Raw genomic sequence first — 23,724 nt, 5'->3', positions numbered from 1 at the left:
TAAAAGTTACTGAAATACAGGTAGTCCTCAACCTATGACCATTGGGTCAGTGACCATTCTAAGTTGCAATGATGCTAAATGAGTTCTGGATTTTTCCGCACTCTGTGGTCATGTGATCTGAATGCCTGGCAATCCATTCACACCTACAACCAGTTGATAAGCACCACATGATCACATGATTGCCATTTTCAATCTTCCCTGCTGGCTTCCCCAGATAGTAAATGGGGAAGCTGGCAGAGAAGGTCACGAATCACTGGACTAAGTCTCTCCCACCCATACACCCCATTTCTGCTCCATACCACTCACACCATGCCAGTCACTTACCCCCATGCACACTTCCTGACCTATCTCACACCTATGCATACTTTCCCCAGTAAATATGGCAACTCTCACACCCCTCCCTCACCTTTCCCAATCCATATGACATCCCTCTTGCACCCTCCCCCCACACATCTCTTGCACACACCCTTGCATCCATATTCACCCTCCCTGACCTCTTGTGCACCCCTTGAAGCCTCCCTGTATTGCACTTCTTGTGCATCCTCCCTGACCCTTTCTCACAAAACAGAAATTACGGTCCTATATGCTGCTGTAAATACAGAACTACTTGTACTATACAGTAAAGATGTCAGCATCCAAGATAACTTAGAAGATAATTCCTACTTACAGGAATCTCTAATATTAGGTGATCAGCACTCACTATCAAATTGAAAGGCTACAAGACTAATGGCATACCAATGGAAATATGGAAAGAAATAGGAAGAATCAATAAAGTAAGAAACTATGCCAGCAAATATGAAGAAAGACACAGATCAGTCTACATAACAAAACCACCCAAAAGGGAGACTTAACAGTGTGTGTGCCAACTCTTGTGCAATATCCTTCATTTCACATGCTAATAAAATAATGCTTAGGATCAATAATGCAGATTAAAACCCTATATGAAAAAAGAGGTGCCAGATGCTCAAGCTAGTTTTTGAAAAAGCACAGGAACACAAGGCAATATTGCTGATGTACACAGGATAATTGAGAAAGCCAAAGAACACCAAAAAGAACTAAATATGCACTTCATTGATTAAGGAAAAGCATTTGATCATATTAAACCATGAAACATGCTTAAAAAATAGGGATCCCAGAACATCTTTTTCCTTGTGAAAAACTTAAATACCAGTCAAGAAGTCACTGTACAGACAGAACATGAAGAAATATATTGGTTCCAGAGTGGGAAATGAATGCAACAAGGCTGTATATTCTTCCCTTATTTATTCCGTCTATTTGCTGTGTACATTAAGGAAAGCTAGATTGGATGATTAAGCTAGTACTAAAATTGGAGGAAGGAACTTCAATAACTTGAACTATACCAATGCCCAGAAATACAGAGGTTCTGCAAGCTCTCATAATAAAACTCAAGGTACACAATGAAAAAGTGGGGCTAACCAACCATCCTTAGAACTGACAATGAAGATATCCAAGTGGTGGATTGCTTCCACTTTTTAGGATCAAGTGTCAATGGTTAGAGAACAAGCACTTAAGAAATAGGTCACATATTACCACTTGGTACAGCAGCTATGAAGATCTTGGAAAACTATTCAAATGCAGCCATGTGTCTATACTAATAGTGATCAGGGCTTTGAAGAATCAAGATAGGATGAATATTGATGCTTTTGAACTTCGATATTGGCAGAGTCTTGAGAATATGGTACACAGCCAAGAAAACAAATGAATGGATCACTGAACAAAATCAACCCAGAGTTCTCACTCAAGGCAATGATGACTAGGCTCAAATTATTCTACTTCAGACAAAGACCTAACTTCTAGAGAACACTGTAATGCTGGGAAAGATGGAAGGAAAGAAAGAAAAGAAGAGCATGACCAGCAGCAAGATGGATAAATAGACTTGGTTACAGTGGTGATGAGTGCACTATTGGAAAGACCAGGTAAGTGACAGACCATCCTAGATGAAACCTAACTGTGTTGTCACTAACAGTCAACAATGACATGGTGTCAGATAAGCAACATAGGTTTACAATAAATAAGAACTGAATGCTTGCAGTAGTAGGATGGATTGCAACAAGCAAGCAGCTTTTTTAGATGCAGAATTTCATACCTGGAATGCTGTCATCACAGAGATTTGTTTGACATCTGCTCCAAAATCTTTTCAGCTCCAGGCAAAGAACACCCTCTTCCCCTCTTAGATTTAGGGGAAAATAGTAAGTGAACTTTATTTTTTAATATTTGATCTTGTGGATTATCATTATTGCTATTTTTATCATGTGGCCATTTTATTGATTTTAATAGTTTATTAAACTTTTTTAAAAAACTATTTAGGAAAGGGCTGGTATGATATATATCTCTGTGTATATGTAATTAAAGCAATTAAAACAACTGCCCACCCCAAATTCAGAAAGCTGTAATGAAGTTTATCAAGATGATTCACAAATCATTTTTTTCTTGAATAAGTCTGAGTAAGAATTTTCTAAAATATTATTTCCTAAATTAGTAGCTTCTAGGCAGGTAAGTGTGGATGATGAGCACTTTAGTCCAATGTACCTGGAAGATGACATTTAGTGTACATCACATATCTCTCCTAAGCATATCAATACATTTCCACTCTCCAGAAATTCTATCCCATAATCTGTTGCTAGGTAACAATAGAAATTTCACAGACTTACATGGGTAGATAATTGTTTTATTGTAGAGAAAATCTGTCTACTGCAGTTCACAGCAATCTAGAGCTCTCTCTATATTTGTTAGGGTTTAAATTCAAGACTTTTCCTCTCTCTTTCTGAATTAACAACATTCCATGGCTTTCTTTAAAACCATGGAATAACTGCAACTCAGACCGATTTACATAATGATTCTGCATAGTCTGAGGATCGTAGCATCCTACCATGCCAGCTCTTCAGCTCTTACAGTGTGCTACAAAATTTTGTTTTGTATTTTGGTGTTTCCAATTATCTTGTAGTCTCCAGAAATGAATTATGTATGCTTAAATTATGATTTTAGTCACTTTGCAAATAATTATGATTCAGTTAAAACATAGGTGTCCTATAAAAACCTGTAAAAATTACTGTATTTCAGGGGTCTATAGGTGCAGGATAAACTGATCAATTGTTGGCTTATTGATCCATCTAAATATTTTCTATTTCCTTCTGTATATTTTCAAAAATGATTTTTCTTACTTATACATTACTAAGACACTATACATATATGGGCCATAAACCTAGAAAGTACCTACTGAGACCTTTAATTCTGACACACAGCATTATTGTGAAATATTCAGTCCCAACATCTTTTAATATTTTTAAAAAGATTTGTATGCATACCTCTCTAATATAAGGGACCTTCTTATACACTTCCCCTAGTGTTTTTTTAAAAGAGCTCAGCTATTTCCAATTGCTTTTAAAATGTGACGAATCTAATGCAACTAACCCTTAAGCACAAAACATTTTAAAATATACTCCTTTCTTGGGCAGCAGGGCATGGAAAAAGACATGTTATTTGTCCATTTTTAAAAAAAAAACCTGACAATGACCATCATAAATAAATTCCATGTATTGGCGTAAATTTAAGTTCATCCATTCCACACCCTTAAAATCTGCACTCATCTTTTTTTTTAAAAAAAGTTTTTCTGTTCATGCCCAAATCTTTGATAACCTACTATTATGCATTTTGGTGTTCCAACAGAGACTTGGTCTTAGCTCTTCCTAAGAAGAGTGTGTTTGGGGGGGGGGAGGGCGTTTCTTTTAGAGCCAGAAAGACTAGTGAGGAGGAGGAGGAAGAGGAGGAAGAGGTAGAGGAATTTCAGCCAAATTAGCCCTCCAACTGACAATAAATCACACTTATCTGTAAATCACTTGATCTTGCCATGCTACCCCACCACAGAAGGGTTTGAACAGACAAGTTGATTTAATTCAATTGCAGTGTGGGAATTTGACAGAGAGTGCAACCAACTTCCCTCAATTTCAAAGGCACTCACCATCTGTCAGAGTTTGGAAGCACATTCTTCCACTGTATTTCCCATAGCCAGCCACAGTCCGAGCCCGCACCTGCACTACATAAACCATCCCAGGCCGGAGGCCATCAATTCGTGCAGTGTTGGTCTGACTTTTGGCCATAGAGGAGTTGTACTCATTGTGGTCCTTCAGTAAAGAACAAATGAAGGAGAAGGTATGAGAGAAGAAGCAACATTATTTGCAATATCAACTATGATGTTGGTTAAAGAAGTCAATCCCAATTACCAACTTTTTTCTTGCTTTCCACCTCTTAATGAATAGGATGGAATGAGGATAAGCAGAGGGCTATTTTGTAGCTATCTAAAACAAATTGAAATTGGGTTTGGGGCACATTCCAAAGCTGTAACTCCCATAAACCCTAGCAAATTACATGTTTGATGGGAATTGTGACAAGTCCTATGGAGGCTTCCTGATTGGGAAAGCTAAAGATTTCAGCAGGGGCCAAAGAAGTTAGGGTTTTACATATCAATATTACTCAAATCCATTTTGATTCTTACAGTTCTTCTGTATTTATACGTTAGTATAAATGAAAATAACTACAAATAATAAGTAATGAATGAGAAAATTGTGGTACTTGTGCAACTTGCAGTGGAGGTGTGCCTATTATGTAAGCAAATAAGAAATATCTACATGTTTTTCTGCAAAAAGAATACAATGCAATGGCTTTTAATTCTTAGGTAACAAATTTAATATTCAGCAGATCTGTTTATTCTAGCTATTCACTCTTCTAAATGGCTGTAATAAGAGAAACCATAGCTATATTTAAATACTTATCTTCTACACCTGGCATGACTTGACTATGAAAATGATATAGAGCAGCCATCACAGTTCAAGCACAAAGCTAAGACATAACAAAACTAGCATCCTTTCTCAAGCTTTTTAGCATACAGATTGTTTTTGGTTACACTTGGCTGAAAATCTTGCTTCTGACTCAAAACTTTGATTTTATCCTCTTTTCAGATTAATTCCTGGATATGGCCTCTTCTATGCTGCAAGGTGGACAGCAAGGCCTAAAAGTGATTCCAGTTAAATCATTGACATTCACACCGTTATCTGTGCAACAGGTTTATGAAGCAGGAGGCTTCCCTCTATAGCTGAATGCATCGTGAAGAAATTTATCCAAATTTTTGTTCATTTCAAGATCATTACATCTATATTTTTCCTATGCTCCAACTGCCTTTTCCCCCTTCTGGACTATATCATTTCGCCCCACATAGTTGAACATTGAGGTGAGAGGATCTGCTTCAAGTGTGACAAATGCAACCAAGTACAATACTGTGCTGTGTGACATTCTTTAGTCTCTCTGGATGATTGTCTAAATCCTAAACATCAGGCATGGTTGGCAGGCCTTTACAGTAGCATGGCAGCCGATGCTTGCTTCCTGACAATCTGGCATTGGATATCATTTACTGTACCCCAGGGCCTTGTGGGCAAAACTAGTTCAATCTACAGCCAACTGCGTCAGATTATATCTATCTAGCTCTTAAAAGGTAATAAAACAGGAGTCATCTGTAGGATACCAGGAGCTTACAAGATAGCTTTTGATAGATAAGTATAGACATTAAGGAGTGTTATACAGTGCACAAAATACTCTCCAACCATCTTCAAAATAAGTTCAGGATGCAGAGTGGCATTCCTAGCAAGCTTTTAGTTGTTAGAAACAATCCTTATTCAAGAACACAGGGACTGGAACAAATACACAATGCAGACAAGTAGGAATCAATGGGCAGGCCCCAGCTTCAATTAATTACTGTTGCAAAGATTTTTTTTGCAGATTGATTTAGTGTAGCTTGCGATAGGAATTCCCAATCTACTGGTGTTTATCACAAGGCAAATAACAGGTAAAATTCATTAAACTAGAAAGTCATCGTGGAAGATTTGACAAAGAAAAAGCCCATTCACTATATTAAAAAAAAGTCAGGTTTATCTCATGAGTTCCTTATTGCTATGTGGAAAAGAGGACACCGTAGGGATAATCTATTTAAAATAAAATAAGATTTTCACAGTGATATCCAGAATCTTAGGCTGGAGTGAACACAGAAAATCTGCAATCTAATTTTTGGATTAAATCAAAACCATGCATTCCATGATATGTTAAAAATAGCTGGCAGTTTCAATTCCATCTTCTCCCCATTACCAGCCCAGCCAATTCCCTTCTCTGAAATGCATTCAAGCTTACGGTAGCTGGTCTTGAGCCCATGGCGCTGCTAATCTCAGGGATGCAGATCCGGCTCAGCTTCTCATAATAACGGATTTCATAGTCCAGGATGATGCCATTGGGCTGTTCTGGCTGAGGCCATGACAGTGTGATGCTCCTCATGGTGGCACTTACCTGGTGCATAATAGGAACTGTGGAAGGTGCTATGGAGAAAGGAGGGAATAGGAATTGCAATAAAAGTGAAACAGGGGGAGGGTAGTGAGACACTCTAAAGGAATAAAAGTAAAACATCAGGATGAGGACAAGGAGAGGAGGTCAGTAAGAATGGAGGAGGAGGAGGAGGCATGTAACACAACATAATACACTTCAATACAATAGTAAAACAAAGTATTTCATGACATAAAGAGAAAAATTAACACAGGGATTAACATCCTTTGTTATTCCTGCCAGCTTTGTGTGTTGGAAATGACTCTGGGCATAATGTTTCAGAAAAGGGTACACACAAATAAATGAATTGATGAAAGCAAGTTATTATTGCCAAGGACCCTCAAGACTTCATACAAAACTGTGCTAGCTCCACTAAAATTAACAGGAGCAGCATAAAAATAAGTAGCAATAGATTTCAATGATATTTTGACAGGGGAAGTTTTCAATAAAATATACCCTTAAACGTGAATTCCATGGCAGCTGCTTTGAAGCCCTATATAAATATATCAATATAATTTTGTATATTCAAAGGCCTCATGTAAGGGTTATCTCAATCTTCCTTTCAGAACTGAACTCTAACTGCCCTTTCACACGTCATCTTCCCTGTTTCTGTATGCATGTTTCCCTGACTATGTTTTTATATTCTCCATTTCTTCAGCAATAGCCAAATATCTCTTCCTCTGCTTTTCTTCCTTCATTTTTTTCCAATGGCTGTCCTATGACTCTTAACATCTTTCATTCACACTCTTTACTTCAAATAGTTACCTCCTCCAAGATTTCTTTTCCATCCCTTTGAGTCACTTTTTTCTTTGTATTTTTTATCTTTACTGTCTCTTCCATAGTCTTCTTGTCAAAGTCTTCTTTATTTTGTATGCCTTTTCTCTCTCAGCTTAGATTCCATTCTTCTTTCTCTGGGTGCCAGTTCTTGACCCAGTATGGTTTGGCTACTAAAGTGTTGGACTGGGACTTTCCAGCTTCCCACCAAATCTCAGCCATAGGAATTCACTAGGTCTTTAGGGGGGATGTCGGTCATTGTTTCATGCCTAACCTATCTTCCAGCATTGTTTGTGTATAAAATTAAATGAACGACACCCATGCCAATCACTTGAGAGTGAGTAAAAGTTAAGCTGTGCTGTCATTAGGGATAGTCATATCTCCTATATTACAGATATGTGCCGTTTCCTCTTCCTAATTTGGGTATCCTTCAGATTCATGATCTTCAATTCACATTTTTTCTAGTCAGAACTGCTAGAAATCCCAAGAGCTGAAACTTGTTCTATTTGAAAATTTCAGGCATACTGCCTGACTATCTGAGTGATTATGTCCAGCCATTTCTGCTCATCCAATATATTTACATGTAATAGGTATACTCCAAGTCAATTAATTTTTCATTACAGTCACAGACCAGAATAAAAACTAAAACATTAAAATAAATAAAACAAAACAGAAAAAGACATAATAGTATATTACAGTTAGTGGTGTGATCTTTGATGGATGGTCAAAGTCTGCCTAATTTTACAGACACTATAGCAGAATTCATCTATGTTCAAAGAAACTGTATTGTGGTTTAACATATATCTAACAACCTCATATTCCCCTCTTATAGCAAATCGAATTATAGAGACTTTGAAGCCCACTTTTCAGTAGCACTGTTTAGAAAATATGGTCCTTAAGTTTGGAATTGCAATTTGATGCTACTTTTTAAATAACGTATTTTTCTACCAGTTTACATATTTATATGTTATTTTACACTGGTATATTTTTATCCTCTACTTCTATAATAATTTGAGGTATGATGAGTGGGTATATTATTTGTAATGTGTTATTATAAATTATTTTAATATGTTGTGATCTCCTTGGGAGGAATAACCCTGATTTGGAATCATGAAAAAACTGATATTTTTATTATTTATTTTATGGTGTAGAAAACATTCACTCCAAAGCAAGTGACCTTTGTGAATTTGGTGAGTTGTTGAAATGATTCATATAGTACAGCGGTGACAGTAGACAGTAGACTTCAACTCCCAGAATTTATCAGCCTATATGGCTGGTACAGGAATTCTGGGAATTGAAGTGCACAAGATCATAAAGGGGGCATAGTTTCCCACCCCTGCTTTAGTATATACCAGGGGTAGGCAACCTTGGCTGTTTTATGACTCGTGGACTTCAACTCCCAGAATTCCTGAGCCAGCCATGCTGAGCCATGCTGGCTCAGGAATTCTAGGAGTTGAAGTCCACGAGTCATAAAACAGCCAAGGTTGCCTACCCCTGGTATATACCATTTGATATTTCACTACTTATATGTTGGTTTGAGATATAAAATGAACTATGCTGTTGGAAAAGATATCAGGGAATGATGAAGCATCATTGCTATATTGCATGTAGCTTCTGTATGAACTGTTGCAGCTTTTTAAAGAGGGGTCTTAAAACAAAGACAATTGTCCCCCACCCATCCTGGGAAATGCAAAAGACTACTGAAGTAGTGCTGAAGTTGATAAAGTCATGCATGCAATACGTTATATGGGCATACAATGCTTTCAAGAAAGAGAAGACAGATCTATCAGCCATAATTAATCTTGCTGATTAATTTTTGAATATACACGTCTGAAGCAGTGTACCTTTGAATACCATCTTCTGTGCAACAGGAAACAAAATGGACTATTGCTTTCAGTTATTGATGAGGGTAGGAAGTATCTTTCTGCTTAGGATGCTGGATAAAATAAAGTAGGGCTTAATATCACAGTTCATAATGTTTTAATAACAGTGGGAAGTTAATGTAGGCATCATTGCTGAACTGGTGTCTCCATGGCAGTGTTTTACTTTTGCACCTCCCTGCAGTTTTCATCTCCAGTCCTCACATCTACCCCTTCCCCTTTCTGTTTTTGCCTAGACTTCCAAAGGAGAAGGTTCCTTTAAAAAAATGAAAATTAAAAATTGCAGTATCCAATGCTATCCACTTGGAAGCAGAAGAAAAATCATTTTATAAAATAAAAATATTTTCATTCCATTCTCCTGCTGTAATTTAAAGTACTAGTTTTAGCCAGCAAAACCTTCTATGACTTGGTGTTGAGTATGTTATAGAACCACATCTCTCCAATGAAACTGACCCATTTTGATCATGCTGAAAAAAACAGCTGGATGTTCCCTGTTTGGGATATCAGGGAATTCAAAACTTACAGGTGTTTTTATGTAATCAGGCCAGCTCTATGGAATGTCCTAGTGTGGAAAGTTTGAGTGGCCTTAACTTTAGCTACCTTCCAGGAGCAGCAGAAAATAAAGAATCCAGAGGCTGCTTGGGGATTGTCAGCAAATGCTGTGTCAAGGTATACAGCAGGGGTGTCCAAACTTTTTTCAAAGAGGGCCAGATTGGATGAAGTGAACATGGTGGAGGGCCGAACATTTTTCCAAACATTCTTTGAACAATTGCAATTAAATGCAAATGAATTATTTTATGCCAAGTTAATTGCAAATGGCATACTTTTCATTTTATAACATTAAGATCAACTGTCAGAACCAGCGCCGCACGCCCACCCCTTGCCTGGCCTTGAGGCTGCTGAAGAGTAGAGGGTGCCCAGGTAGATGGTCACAACCAATTGTTTCTGGCTGACAAAAGAACCATTGCACAAAGGGGCTCTGAAAGGCAATTTTCTCGGCTGCCACATACCAAGGGCTTCACCTGCATTCCTGGTTAGCACTTGAGAGGGGACCAACCAGAAACATCCGGGAAGAATTCAAGCCGAGCCCTTTCCGTGCAGCGGACAAGAAAATTGCCACTCGGAGCCCGCCTGGCAACTGGGCGGTGCTCGCAGCGCAGAGAGAATCCGAGGGCACGGCAGGCCCTTTTTCCCTGGCCACCGGGGTGTCTCCGGGGGCGGGAAGGCCGTTGGGGTCTTCCTGGCACCAGCTCGGAGACTCCGCCCGCCAGGCCCTTCTCCCGCTCGGCCAGGCCAGGCGCGCACCATCAGCCTCGCTGCACCGGCTAAGACGCCGCGCCAAGCCCGGGGCGGGGGGTGGAGCGTGGCGGTTTGGCCAGTCAGGAAAAGGTGCGGGAAGCGGAGGCTAACCCTCTCACTGCCCTCCCTCGTGTGGCAGGCCCTTTTTCCCTAACCCTCTCACCACCCTCCCTCGTGTGGCAGGCCCTTTTTCCCTAACCCTCTCACCACCCTCCCTCGTGTGGCAGGCCCTTTTTCCCTAATCCTCTCACCGCCCTCCCTCGTGTGGCAGGCCCTTTTTCCCTAACCCTCTCACCGCCCTCCCTCGTGTGGCAGGCCCTTTTTCCCTAACCCTCTCACCGCCCTCCCTCGTGTGGCAGGCCCTTTTTCCCTGGCCCTCTCACCACCCTGCCTCGTGTGGCCGGCCGCTCCCTCGGCGCTCTTCCCTCACCGGTCCACGGCCGCCTCGCCCTGAGCGCTCGCTCGCTGCCTCCGCTTCCCACACGTTTTCCTGGCTGGCTGAACCGCCACGCTCCTCCCCCGCCCCGGGCTTGGCGCGGCGGTGCAGCCAAGCCCGGGGCAGGGGGAGGAGCGTGGCAGTTCGGCCAGCCAGGAAAAAGTGCGGGAAGCGGAGGCAGCGAGCGAGCGTGCGCTCAGGGCAAGGCGGCCGCGGACTGGTAAACTGGTAAAATTATTTAATCAAGATAGGAAAGTCTAATTTGCTACATCAAGTTAAATCAGTTGACAGACTGTCATTTTAAGACACGTTGGCTTAATGTTTCACTGCCATTTTGGTAGGGTATATTAGTGTAAGAGGCACTATTTTGTGGCTTGTTTTGATGTTAATGCCGTCAACAAGTCACAAAGGCATTTCTATTAAAATATGGGCAATCTTTAACTTTCTCCAGTTCTTCCCTTTTGCTTCTGACAAATTCCCAGGAGTGCCGTCTATTTTACTTCCTCAGGCTTCAGTCCCAACATTTGCTTTCACACCAACCCAAATTATATTCAATGCAAATAAATTAAAATGCAACTGAAGTGAAGTGTTTTAACTGCATTTTCCCCCAACTCTGGAAATGAGAACCTGGAAGAGAAAATTATCACTTCAAAAGACCATGTCTCTAAAACAGAGTAGACTCAATTTTTATCTTTTCCAGGCTGGGCTTCCTCCGCTAACATCTAGCTTCTGTAAACAGATATGTTTTCTGAACTTCTGCTTTCCCAGGCAAACCTGCCTCATACTCCTCCTTAAAAAGGAGTTTCACTTAAAACAGTGAAAATTCTCATTATCTAATCACAGAGCCAGTTGGTAAACAGGCCCAAAGGATTCACTATTTTTTCCCCTTCAGAACCCACTCCTTCCTAACTACTCCCGGGGCGCCCGCTCCACTCTGCTTGCCGGCGGCGAGCGAGCGCGCGCTCAGGGCAAGGTGGCCGCGGACCGGTGAGTGAAGAGCGCCGAGGGAGCGGCCGGCCGGGCAGCGCTGTTGCCGAGCGGAGCTCACTCGGGGCGCCCGCTCCACTCTGCTTGCCGGCCGGCTAGCGCGTCCGGGGAAGTGGCCTACCTACCGAGAACAGGGTGGAGGACGCCGAGAGCACGAACTGGATGCAGTTGTAGCAGCGAGTCCTCCCAGGCCAGCCCTGCGCCTGCGCTGCTCGTCTTCCAGGTTTGGGCGGGAGGGCTTCCTGCCCAAACCTGGAAGACGAGCAGTGCAGGCGCGGGGCCGGCCTGGGAGGACTCGCTGCTACAACTGCATCCAGTTCGTGCTCTCGGCGTCCTCCACCCTGTTCTCGGTAGAGCTGTCCGAGGGCCATATTAATCCGCCCCGCGGGCCGCAAATGGCCCGCGGGCCGGACTTTGGACATGCCTGGTATACAGCTATATTTTTATTATTTACTGCTTTACTACTTGTTATGAGTCACTGAGAACTGGTTGTGATGGAATATGAATGCAATAAATCTATCTGTCTGTCTGTCTGTCTGTCTACCTACCTAATCTATCTAGTCACAAAAGAAAGAAAAATTGTTTGCTGGTATTCATTCCTTCCCAAAGCAAAGGCCAGAATCTGAAGATTTTACCTTAAGTGCACCAATGGTGGATAGGAAGCAGCAGCATGAGAATGAGAAAGGTGTTTTTGTGGTTATGGTAAGGTTCCACACATCCTAGCACTTACATATTGAATCAGTCCATTGTTCTAGCTGTATTAACATTTATACAATGATTAGCAGTGTTTCTCCAAAAATTCAGATGGGAAATCGTATCCTATCCTGTGAGGGATGCCAGGAATTGATCATGGGATATTCTGCACATAAAACTTGTGATTTATCACTGAGTCATAAACTTCAGACATTTCTGTGAAAAGGGAAGAATATGATTTACCCCCTTTGCAAGTGTTACAGTTTATTTTTGGAGAAACCTGTTTTTGGGAGACAAGAGGTTTGATACTACAGGGAGTGCAGAATTATTAGGCAAATGAGTATTTTGACCACATCATCCTCTTTATGCATGTTGTCTTACTCCAAGCTGTATAGGCTCGAAAGCCTACTACCAAGTAAGCATATTAGGTGATGTGCATCTCTGTAATGAGAAGGGGTGTGGTCTAATGACATCAACACCCTGTATCAGGTGTGCATAATTATTAGGCAACTTCCTTTCCTTTGGCAAAATGGGTCAAAAGAAGGACTTGACAGGCTCAGAAAAGTCAAAAATAGTGAGATATCTTGCAGAGGGATGCAGCACTCTTAAAATTGCAAAGCTTCTGAAGCGTGATCATCGAACAATCAAGCGTTTCATTCAAAATAGTCAACAGGGTCGCAAGAAGCGTGTGGAGAAACCAAGGCGCAAAATAACTGCCCATGAACTGAGGAAAGTCAAGCGTGCAGCTGCCAAGATGCCACTTGCCACCAGTTTGGCCATATTTCAGAGCTGCAACATCACTGGAGTGCCCAAAAGCACAAGGTGTGCAATACTCAGAGACATGGCCAAGGTAAGAAAGGCTGAAAGACGACCACCACTGAACAAGACACACAAGCTGAAACGTCAAGACTGGGCCAAGAAATATCTCAAGACTGATTTTTCTAAGGTTTTATGGACTGATGAAATGAGAGTGAGTCTTGATGGGCCAGATGGATGGGCCCGTGGCTGGATTGGTAAAGGGCAGAGAGCTCCAGTCCGACTCAGACGCCAGCAAGGTGGAGGTGGAGTACTGGTTTGGGCTGGTATCATCAAAGATGAGCTTGTGGGGCCTTTTCGGGTTGAGGATGGAGTCAAGCTCAACTCCCAGTCCTACTGCCAGTTTCTGGAAGACACCTTCTTCAAGCAGTGGTACAGGAAGAAGTCTGCATCCTTCAAGAAAAACATGATTTTCATGCAGGACAATGCTCCATCACACGCGTCCAAGTACTCCACAGCGTGGCTGGCAAGAAAGGGTATAAAAGAAGGAAATCTAATGACATGGCCTCCTTGTTCACCTGATCTGAACCCCATTGAGAACCTGTGGTCCATCATCAAATGTGAGATTTACAAGGAGGGAAAACAGTACACCTCTCTGAACAGTGTCTGGGAGGCTGTGGTTGCTGCTGCACGCAATGTTGATGGTGAACAGATCAAAACACTGACAGAATCCATGGATGGCAGGCTTTTGAGTGTCCTTCCAAAGAAAGGTGGCTATATTGGTCACTGATTTGTTTTTGTTATGTTTTTGAATGACAGAAATGTATATTTGTGAATGTTGAGATGTTATATTGGTTTCACTGGTAAAAATAAATAATTGAAATGGGTATATATTTGTTTTTTGTTAAGTTGCCTAATAATTATGCACAGTAATAGTCACCTGCACACACAGATATCCCCCTAAAATAGCTATAACTAAAAACAAACTAAAAACTACTTCCAAAAATATTCAGCTTTGATATTAATGAGTTTTTTGGGTTCATTGAGAACATGGTTGTTGTTCAATAATAAAATTACCGGTAATCCTCAAAAATACAACTTGCCTAATAATTCTGCACTCCCTGTATGTTGACAAGACTAAAACTTATAAACAGAAAAACAGAGTTGGAAGGGACCTTGGAAGTCTTCTAGTCCAACCCTCTGCTCAGGCAGGAAACACTATACCATTTCAGACAAATGATTGTCCAGTCTCTTCTTAAAAACTTCCAGTGTTGGAATATTCACAACTCTGGGGACAAGTTGTTTCACTGATTAATTGTTCTGTCTCCCTAGTTCAGACATGTCAAACTCACGATGCACGACATATCGGAACTTTTTCCCTATTGCTGGCAATGAGGTGGACACAATTTCGTCGTGACGTGTCCTGCCCGCAGGCCGGCAGTTTGACACCACTGCCCTATTTCTAGGTTGCTTCTCTCCTTAGTTAGTTTCCATCCATTGCTTCTTGTCCTGCCTTCAGGTGTTTTGGAGAATAGGTTGATTCCCTCTTCTTTGTGGCAACCCCTGAGATATTGGAATACTGCTATCATGTCACCCCTAGTCCTTCTCTTCATTAAACTAGACATATCCAATTCCAGCAATTGTTCTTTGCATGTTTTAGTCCCCTAATCATCTTTATTGCTCTTCTCTGCATTCTTTCTAGAGTCTCAACATCTTTTTTACATTGTGGCGACCAAAGCTGGATACAGAATTCCAAGTGTGGTCTTACCAAGGCATTATGAAGTGGTATTTACACTTCACACGATCTTGATTTTCTTCCTCTGTTAATGCAACTTAGGACTGCATTAGCAGCTGGCTCATATTTAAGTGATTTTTCCACTAGGACTCCTAACCCTAAACCTAACCACCTATATTATACCTGTGCATTTGGGATTTTTTGCCTAAATGTGGAACCTTACTTTTTTCACCATTGAATTTCATTTTATTAGATAGCACGCGATGTTCAAGGCTGTCAAGATCCTTTGGTATCTTAAACCAGAGTGTTGGCTATTCCTGTCAGCTTGGTGTCATCTGCAGATTTGATGAGTTCCTCATCTATCCCCTCACTTGTCAGGCAGTGGTGAAAAAATAATCTATGTGGACAAAAAAGTTTTAATGTTTCTGAGCCAGATTCCTGGAGAATCACTGACTTCATCTTTGAATCTGCCTACTGCACTTATTTTTTTCTTAATCCCTGCTGGGGATGGCAATCCAGAAAGAATCGAGGCAATATCACTTGTGCTTCATTAAACAAGTTAATTTCCTGCCTGATCCCCCTGAGAAATCAAACTGTCTCATTTTAAAAGCCCACTGAAGCATGTGGTAAGGGCTCTGTTGGGATGAATTCACAGAGCATTCTAAATGATTTTCCCCATATATGCTTCTGAAACCCACTGTCCCGTAAGTCCCTGGTGAGCGGTGATGCTCTTTGGTGAATAGAGCAGGGTTAGTTACTGATAATTGGCCATTTTATCCTGACATACTGTAAGTGATGATTCTAATGCGCTCTTCTTTTCATTCTGCTTACAAATCACTATGTTAAATAGATTTCTAAGATTCATAATCAATTCACTGTGAGTTAGAACAACTCCCTGTAATCATGGTGTATGTAAACTATCTGAAAAAAGATACTAAATATTGCGCTGTTTGTTTCTTTTTGGAAATATCTTTCTCTTTAATTTTAAAGCTGTCCTTATATTCATAAAACATCGAAATTCAAAATTTGAAAAATATGGTATTATGCATGTGCGCATGTGTACATGCTCATACACACACAAACAGAACTAAAATTTGCTGCTGAAATATGAACAAAATATGAACCAACTCCTTCAAACATGAAAGCTAGTTTGGTGGAAAGGAGAAATGGTTTGGCACTAAATTGTCTTTGCAATCAAATACGTAAATTGAAATAGATATTTTCTAATGCTGAAAGATTACAACATAGTTGTATCTCAAAATACATGATGCATAACCTGAAACCAAAGCAAACCTAAGAAAACACATCCTTTTTAAGAGGATGGCTTCCAGCTTTGAAAATGGGGGACTTACTTGTTGTAAATAGGAGGGTGCTGCCTAAGAAAGAACATGTCCTGCATGAGCATTTCAGTCAGCATAATTAATGTCCTTACTTAACTCTAAGTGGGGAAGGTTTTATAAATAACTATATGTGTAATAGGTATTAGTGGAAAGAAGGGTCACTATGCAGGTAGACAAAGAATTAACCTATCAATGCCTAACTAGATATTTACAAATTTCTGCTTTACTCATTTGCTGCCACTTTTGAGAAGGGAAGAGGAGCAGAGCAAGTCCAACAAAGATACTGTTTAATTTTTTTAAAATGTGCAATACTAAAATAAATGCTTCATATCTTGTTTATGCTGAAATAAATACAAACAAGCAGAAACAAGGAGGATTCTTGGTATGCTGTTTGATGATTTCTCATGAAATAGCCCACCTCTCCAAAACTGTTATGTTTTATACTTGTCTCACTTTTGTGATGGTTGCAACTGCTATGATAAAATCTGCAGCAGGAGCGACACTGATTTGCTGCCACAAATATAATAGTCACAAGGTAGTCACAAGAAACAATCTGACACCCTTCCACATGAGTGGACATCAACACTGGCTAAAACGTTGGGAATTGGTACGTACAACTTGAAGATATGCAAGTTGTGAAAGGCTATTTAAAGGTATCAAATAACTATTGTTAAGAACCATAGTCATTGGATTCCCCCCCCTTACTTAGCCTTTCTGTAATCAAGATCAATGGTACATAACAGTGTTTTCCTGATATTTTGGATCACTCAGATAATCATCCCAGCCAGCATAAGCAATGACAAGTTATTATTAGTGTAACTATTTGGGCGTGCCAGGATAAAGAAGCCAGGTAAATACCAAGGGGTGGTTTTTTTTGGGGGGGGGAGGTAGAATTTTTTTCATGCCAGTTAAAGATTTTTCTGCTGACCACTTGTTAGTGTGTAACATAATACATAACACAAACTAAGCCTATGCACTACAAATTATACAGGAAAACATACATCTGGTTGTTTATATTTACCCAAATCTTACTTTGTGCTGTTATAGTAGTTCTGTTTTGGAAGAGGCAGCTCTTGTGTATTCAGGAATTCACTGAGTGGGGTGACTGCTTATTTTTTCTAGTGGGTGATGTTGACAGTCCAGCCCTGCCTTTGTTTGCACAGCACATTTAATCCTGGGTTTTTAATTTTTTTTTAATCTTTCCACAACCATTCAGAGAAGATGATAATTTCCCAAAATTAAACACTTAGCTTGATTGCTGTTTTGTTAATTGCCACATTCACAACCCCCCCTGGTGTTCCTGCCTATTTAACATGGATAATGCTGCAAAGATGATCAACATCAAATTGGTACGCAGGTGGATGGGCAGCAATACTGAGGCTTCCCCATTCTTGCTTATTCAGACGGATTGCTTTGCATTATTGCATGAAGGAAAGAATTATTCTGAAATAGAAATCCTTTCCAAAAAATCACATAGACAAACAATAAGCACAAGAATCAGAATCAAGAAACTTCTTATTGCATTAAGAGTGTATGCAACAAATTGTGCAACAAGGAGTTGATGGAATATTTTAGAAAGCTCTGCCAATCTTTCTATAATGATATCCCCGTACAATAGTCAATTTATTTAACACATAAATTTTGAGATTAAAGAATTAATCAAACTTGACAATCTCACCTTTAACCTATGATTCAATGCAGTCATTAACACAAAAATCTTGATTTCAATAAGGATTTTAACAGGATATAAACAGCAGATATCTTGAGTTGTCTTTGTGTTCTAATTCCTGCTTTCTATACAAGAACACTGTTGAAGTGACCTTCATTTATCCTATACAGAATCACCTTTTTAACTAATGAGAAGTGTAAAGTTTAGGGTTTAACAAAAGGTGAGGTCTGAGCTGTCATATAGCCAAATAAGCATAGCTTTGGTTAAATGATTTTGTTAGGTTGCTGATAAACTAAGAAACCCAAAAATCTGTTTGGCAAGTAGGGATGGGAAGAGAGCCAGATTAAAATTGAAAAAAATGGATAGAAGTCTCAGTTATAAACACAGTCTCCTCTTTTTGCTATATATCCACTTTTTTTTCTCCAAGACATGATATCAGCCATTCTGTTGTAAAAGGCAGCTATGACAATCAAGCCATACAAAAATGTCTAATTTACAAAAAGAAAACAAAGTCTGCCACAGCTATATCAGTTTTGTGGTCAAAAACTTGCAGCAGGTGTATACTAAGTTTTGTAAGATTGTACATCTAAAGACATGTCATCTGAGAGACTACCAAATTTGACAGACTTTATGTTACATCAGCAAAATGACAGATATACCACTATTAAGAAAAAAATATACTTATGAGATTTCTCAAATGTATTTATAGAATATATTATCATCATAACAGATCTGTTGCTAAAAAATTATCAAACAAATTAATTCAAAACAATTGAAATGTAAATAGCATCAGAATGTCTTACAAAAACACCATGGGGGAAGCTATATCCCATAATATTCCAGGTCAGAAATTTTTGTTCTACTTTCTTCAGAAAAAAGACCATCTAAAAACAGTAATCTCTGTCTTAGACATAGCATAATATATAAAATCATTTAAAGTTTGTTTATAACCAAATCATATATGTGTACAACTCTTACATAAGGAGATTATGACCTGCTATACACATTCTGTTAAGACAGACTAACAAACTACATTATGGATTACTGCAGAGGTAAGCAGATTTTTTTTTGTGGGTAAAGGTAACATAACAGTTTAAGAGTGCTGGGGGCCACAAATTTGAGTGAATTATCTGATGTTGAACTTGGGTGGAGAGGTTTTTTGTTTTTTTTAAATGTGGTATGTCAGTTTTGAACTTTCACAGCATTTATCTATGTTTCAATCCAAAGTAGTGGAACATTCAGCTGTGACCAAGAGAGGTGCCAAGGGCCAGAAGAAGGTATTTGTACATGGCTTTGAGACTATAGGTTGATCTCCTGTGATTTATCAATGTGTTTGTCTTTGTCTATAAGTTGCAGCATAAGGCATGGAACTATATCTCTCTGAGTCAAGGGGGAGATTCAGATGAAAATGTGAGGTAAACAGCATGGTCTCATACCTGGGAGCTCAAAATATTGATAATATTTCTTGCCTAATATAAACAAGGTGCCTTGTTTTAAACTAACCGGAATAATCAAATTAATGGAGAGTGAAACATGAAATACATCATGTATTCCATGTCTTTAAATCTCTAGTATATTAACAGGTTATGCAGGTTACTACTCTTTCTCTTGGTTATATGAAGGAAATTGGTGAACATATAACTGCTACAGCAAGCAGCAGGAGTTAAGTAGCTGCAGTAGGATGTTCAGGAGACTACAGGAATACACAGATTGACATATGGACTCCTGAAACTTCCTGATTATGTGTTAATCCATAAAACTACTCCTGATAAACATCCTGTGATAAAAAATAGTTAATTACTCTATAGTCATTCTTCTAAATCCTACTTTTTTGGAAGAAAATATATAACTTCTATCAGAAGACAGTTTTTAAAGTTTCAAATGGTTGAAATTTGAAATAAAATAGGTATGTCTGTTGCAAAGTGAAAAGGAAGGTTTATATGAGATATTTTTATGCATCACGGCTTAGGACTCTGAATCTGAAAAAGCTGCTCCAGATGAACCAGTTGAACATCACCAATTCCATACATGAAAGATTCAAATTGACTATTTTATTTGTTCCTGTATAGTACAGGAATCTCACCAGGCTGCTTGTTTTGCCTTGGGAACTAACAGATAAGATTCCATGGAACTGATAAGGCTTAAATCTCTTGTAGCTGTGCAAGGATTCAACACTAGTTCCCTGCTTCATTCCTCCTCCTTGCCTAGATGGGCATTTCCAAACACAATTTAGAAAACATCAAGCTGGAGGCTCTTCAAACAGACACAGCATCAGACTAACTGGAGCAGATGATGATATAGGCATTGAAACACATTGACTGCCTTCAAAGACTGCCTTAATGAAAAGCAACTGGTGCAGCCTTATTTAAAGAAGCAGATCTGATCCTGAAACTATGAACTTTGGAGTGATTGATAAATCTTGCTTGCCTCTCTGAACTTCAGACTGAATCCTGACTACTTCTCTGTCTGTTCCTGTAGAAAGTGAAACTATTCAGGCAAGCCTTGTCTTCATATAGTCTGATTTATGTTCCTTTGCTTGTCTTTTCAGCCTTGAGTAAATTGCTTACCATTACCTAGCATTTCTGTGTGCATATGTGTATTTGAAACTTGAAAGAGAACAGTATAGAAACCATGTGGCTGATATACAATTGTCCTACAGCAGCTGAAAAAGGAATAATGACATCTACTATATGCCTGCAAGCTTGTTCACATAGGAAATTAGGATGTACATTTGAGAAAAGGCCCAGTTAGCAACATTTCATGAAACAATAGCCTAGCAGGCAAATGGATAAAACTGACAGAGGTGCAGAAGACCTCAACTCCATTTAGTGAGTCCTTCAGGCCTATCACTTCAGTAAAAGCTGAAGAACTGAAGAGAGCCCTGCAGATACAATCAATTAAATAGGAATGTATTGGATGGAGAATTTTATGGAAGGCAAAAAGGACAGATGGAGAGATAACTGTTTCCAAGAAATGAAAAGAAATATATGGGTAAATGAGTAGACAGATGGCTAAGCTGAGGATATAGGTCAATTCTTACGAACCTGAGAAAAGCATTCAAGTTTGTTTCTGTTAAAAATGCTTAATTAGATTAATTAAAGAGAGGAGAAATGACATAAATACTTTTTGAGCGTGAACTCAGAACATGCAATTTTCTCCATCATTTGTCCTTATTTAAAGTCTGTTGCCCTATTTCTTTCCTTCGAGAATTTAATAAAAACTATGCAGACTGTAAATGTATGCCATGATATGTGAAGATACAGCTGCCTGTAATATGATTTTCTGTTATTTCTTGCATAAGAAATAACAGCTTGCAGTCAGAAATATGCTGCATTTTCCAGATTAACAGAAAACAACAACAAAATAAATGAGGACAGCAAGTCAAAATGTTAGGCATCAATGCCTGAGTCAATGTCAAATCTGTGCTATCTAGTCCATTCTCTGCATTCCTATTACTCTCACTTTAAATCCCTGTAGCGCCCAGCACACCATTTCTACTTGCTTAAAAAGTGCTGAATGCTGATGCTTCATTTCTAACTGCCAAATATGTGCTCCATCTTTGAGGCCTTTTAAACACTGTGTACGTATACTTAATATGCCAAAATCCATTGAACTTTATCTGGACAATTGCAGAGAAAAGCCAGATACAATACAAATATATCAAGTTTTAATAATCACATCTTCGTGACAGGAATAATCAGGAAGAAAAGATCAAATGGACAAATGGGGATCAGGGAGACTGGCTGACAGGAACAAAAAAGAACCAAACACATACCACCTAAAAACAATGGGTTTATACAAAAAGAGGAAGGGCAGACATTTGGAGATTGCTCCATGGATTGCAAGTTTAGCCAACCAAAGAATGAAGATTACCTGAGGCTGGTGAATAGAGCAAAAGAAGATGACCAGGTAAAATGAAAAGGAAGCAGAAAGGATGGACAAAAGAGCATCACTGCCAAGAATTACACTTCTGCTTAGATCTCAGTTGTATCTTTGCTGCCCAATTCTGTCTGACATGTTGAGTTGACAAAGTTCTTACTTCTGGGAGACAGAATACTGAAATATTGTTACCAAGCCTTTTTTAAATTTTTGAGGCTATTGGGGTGGCATTAATAAAGGCTTCCAATTTTATATATATCACATAAAATGTTCATCCTCTTGTTATAGCCAAACCAAAACAGATTGTTGTCTGTTGTCACATTCTATAGTTAATTCTTCTCTTCATTAAATTTTTGACCAGAGTCACTACCTGTTAGCTTTTCCATCCCCCACCTTCTTTTTAGTCTTATATAAAGAATACATGTACAGACATTGTAGATCCAACAGCATCAAAATACTTCCCCACACATTTCTCTCCCAAGGAAGAATCAGTGATTGAGTCATCCATGATTATCTTTAATTTTTTAAAAAATCAATGGAAAAAACAAGACAAAGTCCAAAAGAAATTCTGGTTCTTTCTATAGGTTGCTGTGGTTTTATTTTTGCTACTAAGAATGCTAATTGTACAGCTATTATTCAGTTGTTATGTGGATCCAAATGTTTTCCTTCCAGATCATGTTTCTAGTGTGACTACTTCAGAAACCAATTTTGTTTTTGTTCTTTAGGAACATGAAGTTCTTCCACCAGCTAAAGACTGTGAGTACTGAGTGCCACCATGTGAGCAATCCAAGAAACTGTGAGATGAGCATATGGGTTTTAAAAGGCCTGACATGGCTGTTGTTCTACTCGCATGCCTGCTCTAGAGTTGCACTTATTTGTAGTAGCTGCAGAATCCAACCTCAATTTGATATGTGTTATACTGCCCCAGATTAATATATGAGAGTATTATTGGTAATTAAAAACACTAAAAATTTAGTTACCTGCCTGATGCACATTGCAGCATTGCTGTTGCTTCTCCTCATTCACTATCCCAGATAAGCCTACTGGAAGAAGGCAACTTTTTGGGGAGTTGTTAAGTATTCTTCTGCTATTAAGACTATCAGAGCTATATCATGGGTACCATAAATTCACCAGATACAGCAAAACCTGGCAAGAGATCTGTTCCCATCTCCCAGTGCTTACAAGGGAAGGGGAAGAAATAACAAGTAGCAAGACCTATAGATAATTCTAGAACTTGATTGCAATATTTAATGGTGCTGATATCAAGATTATATTCAAAACAGCAGATACCATGTCAATGAATTGTTCAATTTTATTTCCTTATGTTCATGAAGAAAATCATACTGGTGTTTTCTGAGCTGCATCTTACCTGCTTGGTTGGTAGTGATGTTCACTGAGGCATGCTGTGGTGGGAATGGGCTTTTATTGGAAACCCCATTGACAGCTTGGATCTCAAAGGTGTATGGTGTATGGGCCCACAGGTTGCTGATGAAGACTCGAGTTCCTGTAAGCCCCAGTTGTCTTGGTACAAAATCCACATTGTCGTCGCAGCGGGAGCAGCTACGGCGATCTGATCGACACTTTTTGCAGACTATGTTATAGGTCACATCATCACGACCTCCTGTATCCCGAGGTGGGTGCCATTCTAATATAATTGAAGTCTCATTGACAATAGAGATTACATTGCGAGGTCCTGAGGGAACACCTGTTAAATAACAATTTGCAGATCAAAGCTATGCAAGCAAATATATGGCTGCACTAAAATATATAACTTTAGTGGTACTTTAAAACATTTTATTTTAAAACATTGGAATATTTGGTTTATTTCAGTGTTGTGCAAAATATTTATAATTTAAATCAATTGCAATAATCCACCAGGGAGGTGACCACATGAG

At 39.3% G+C, this 23,724-nt stretch overlaps 1 protein-coding gene across 1 annotated transcript in view; it reads right to left on the bottom strand.

Annotated features, from left to right (window-relative positions):
• Nucleotides 1–23,724, bottom strand: part of EPHB1 (EPH receptor B1) — a gene marked incomplete at both ends in the record, with an annotated part of 364,500 nt that overhangs the window by 36,318 nt on the left and 304,458 nt on the right. The window contains 3 exons of the mRNA XM_083363176.1: nucleotides 3,980–4,142; nucleotides 6,196–6,377; nucleotides 23,199–23,534. Of these exons, the coding sequence (XP_083219302.1) occupies nucleotides 3,980–4,142; nucleotides 6,196–6,377; nucleotides 23,199–23,534 (681 nt within the window). The remainder of the gene's footprint in view (nucleotides 1–3,979; nucleotides 4,143–6,195; nucleotides 6,378–23,198; nucleotides 23,535–23,724) is intronic.

Source organism: Vipera ursinii, assembly GCF_947247035.1.
Source record: "Vipera ursinii genome assembly, chromosome: 5".
NCBI lineage: Eukaryota > Metazoa > Chordata > Lepidosauria > Squamata > Viperidae > Vipera > Vipera ursinii.
Note: the sequence above shows the minus strand (reverse complement) of the source record. Positions and strands in the feature narration are given on the sequence as shown.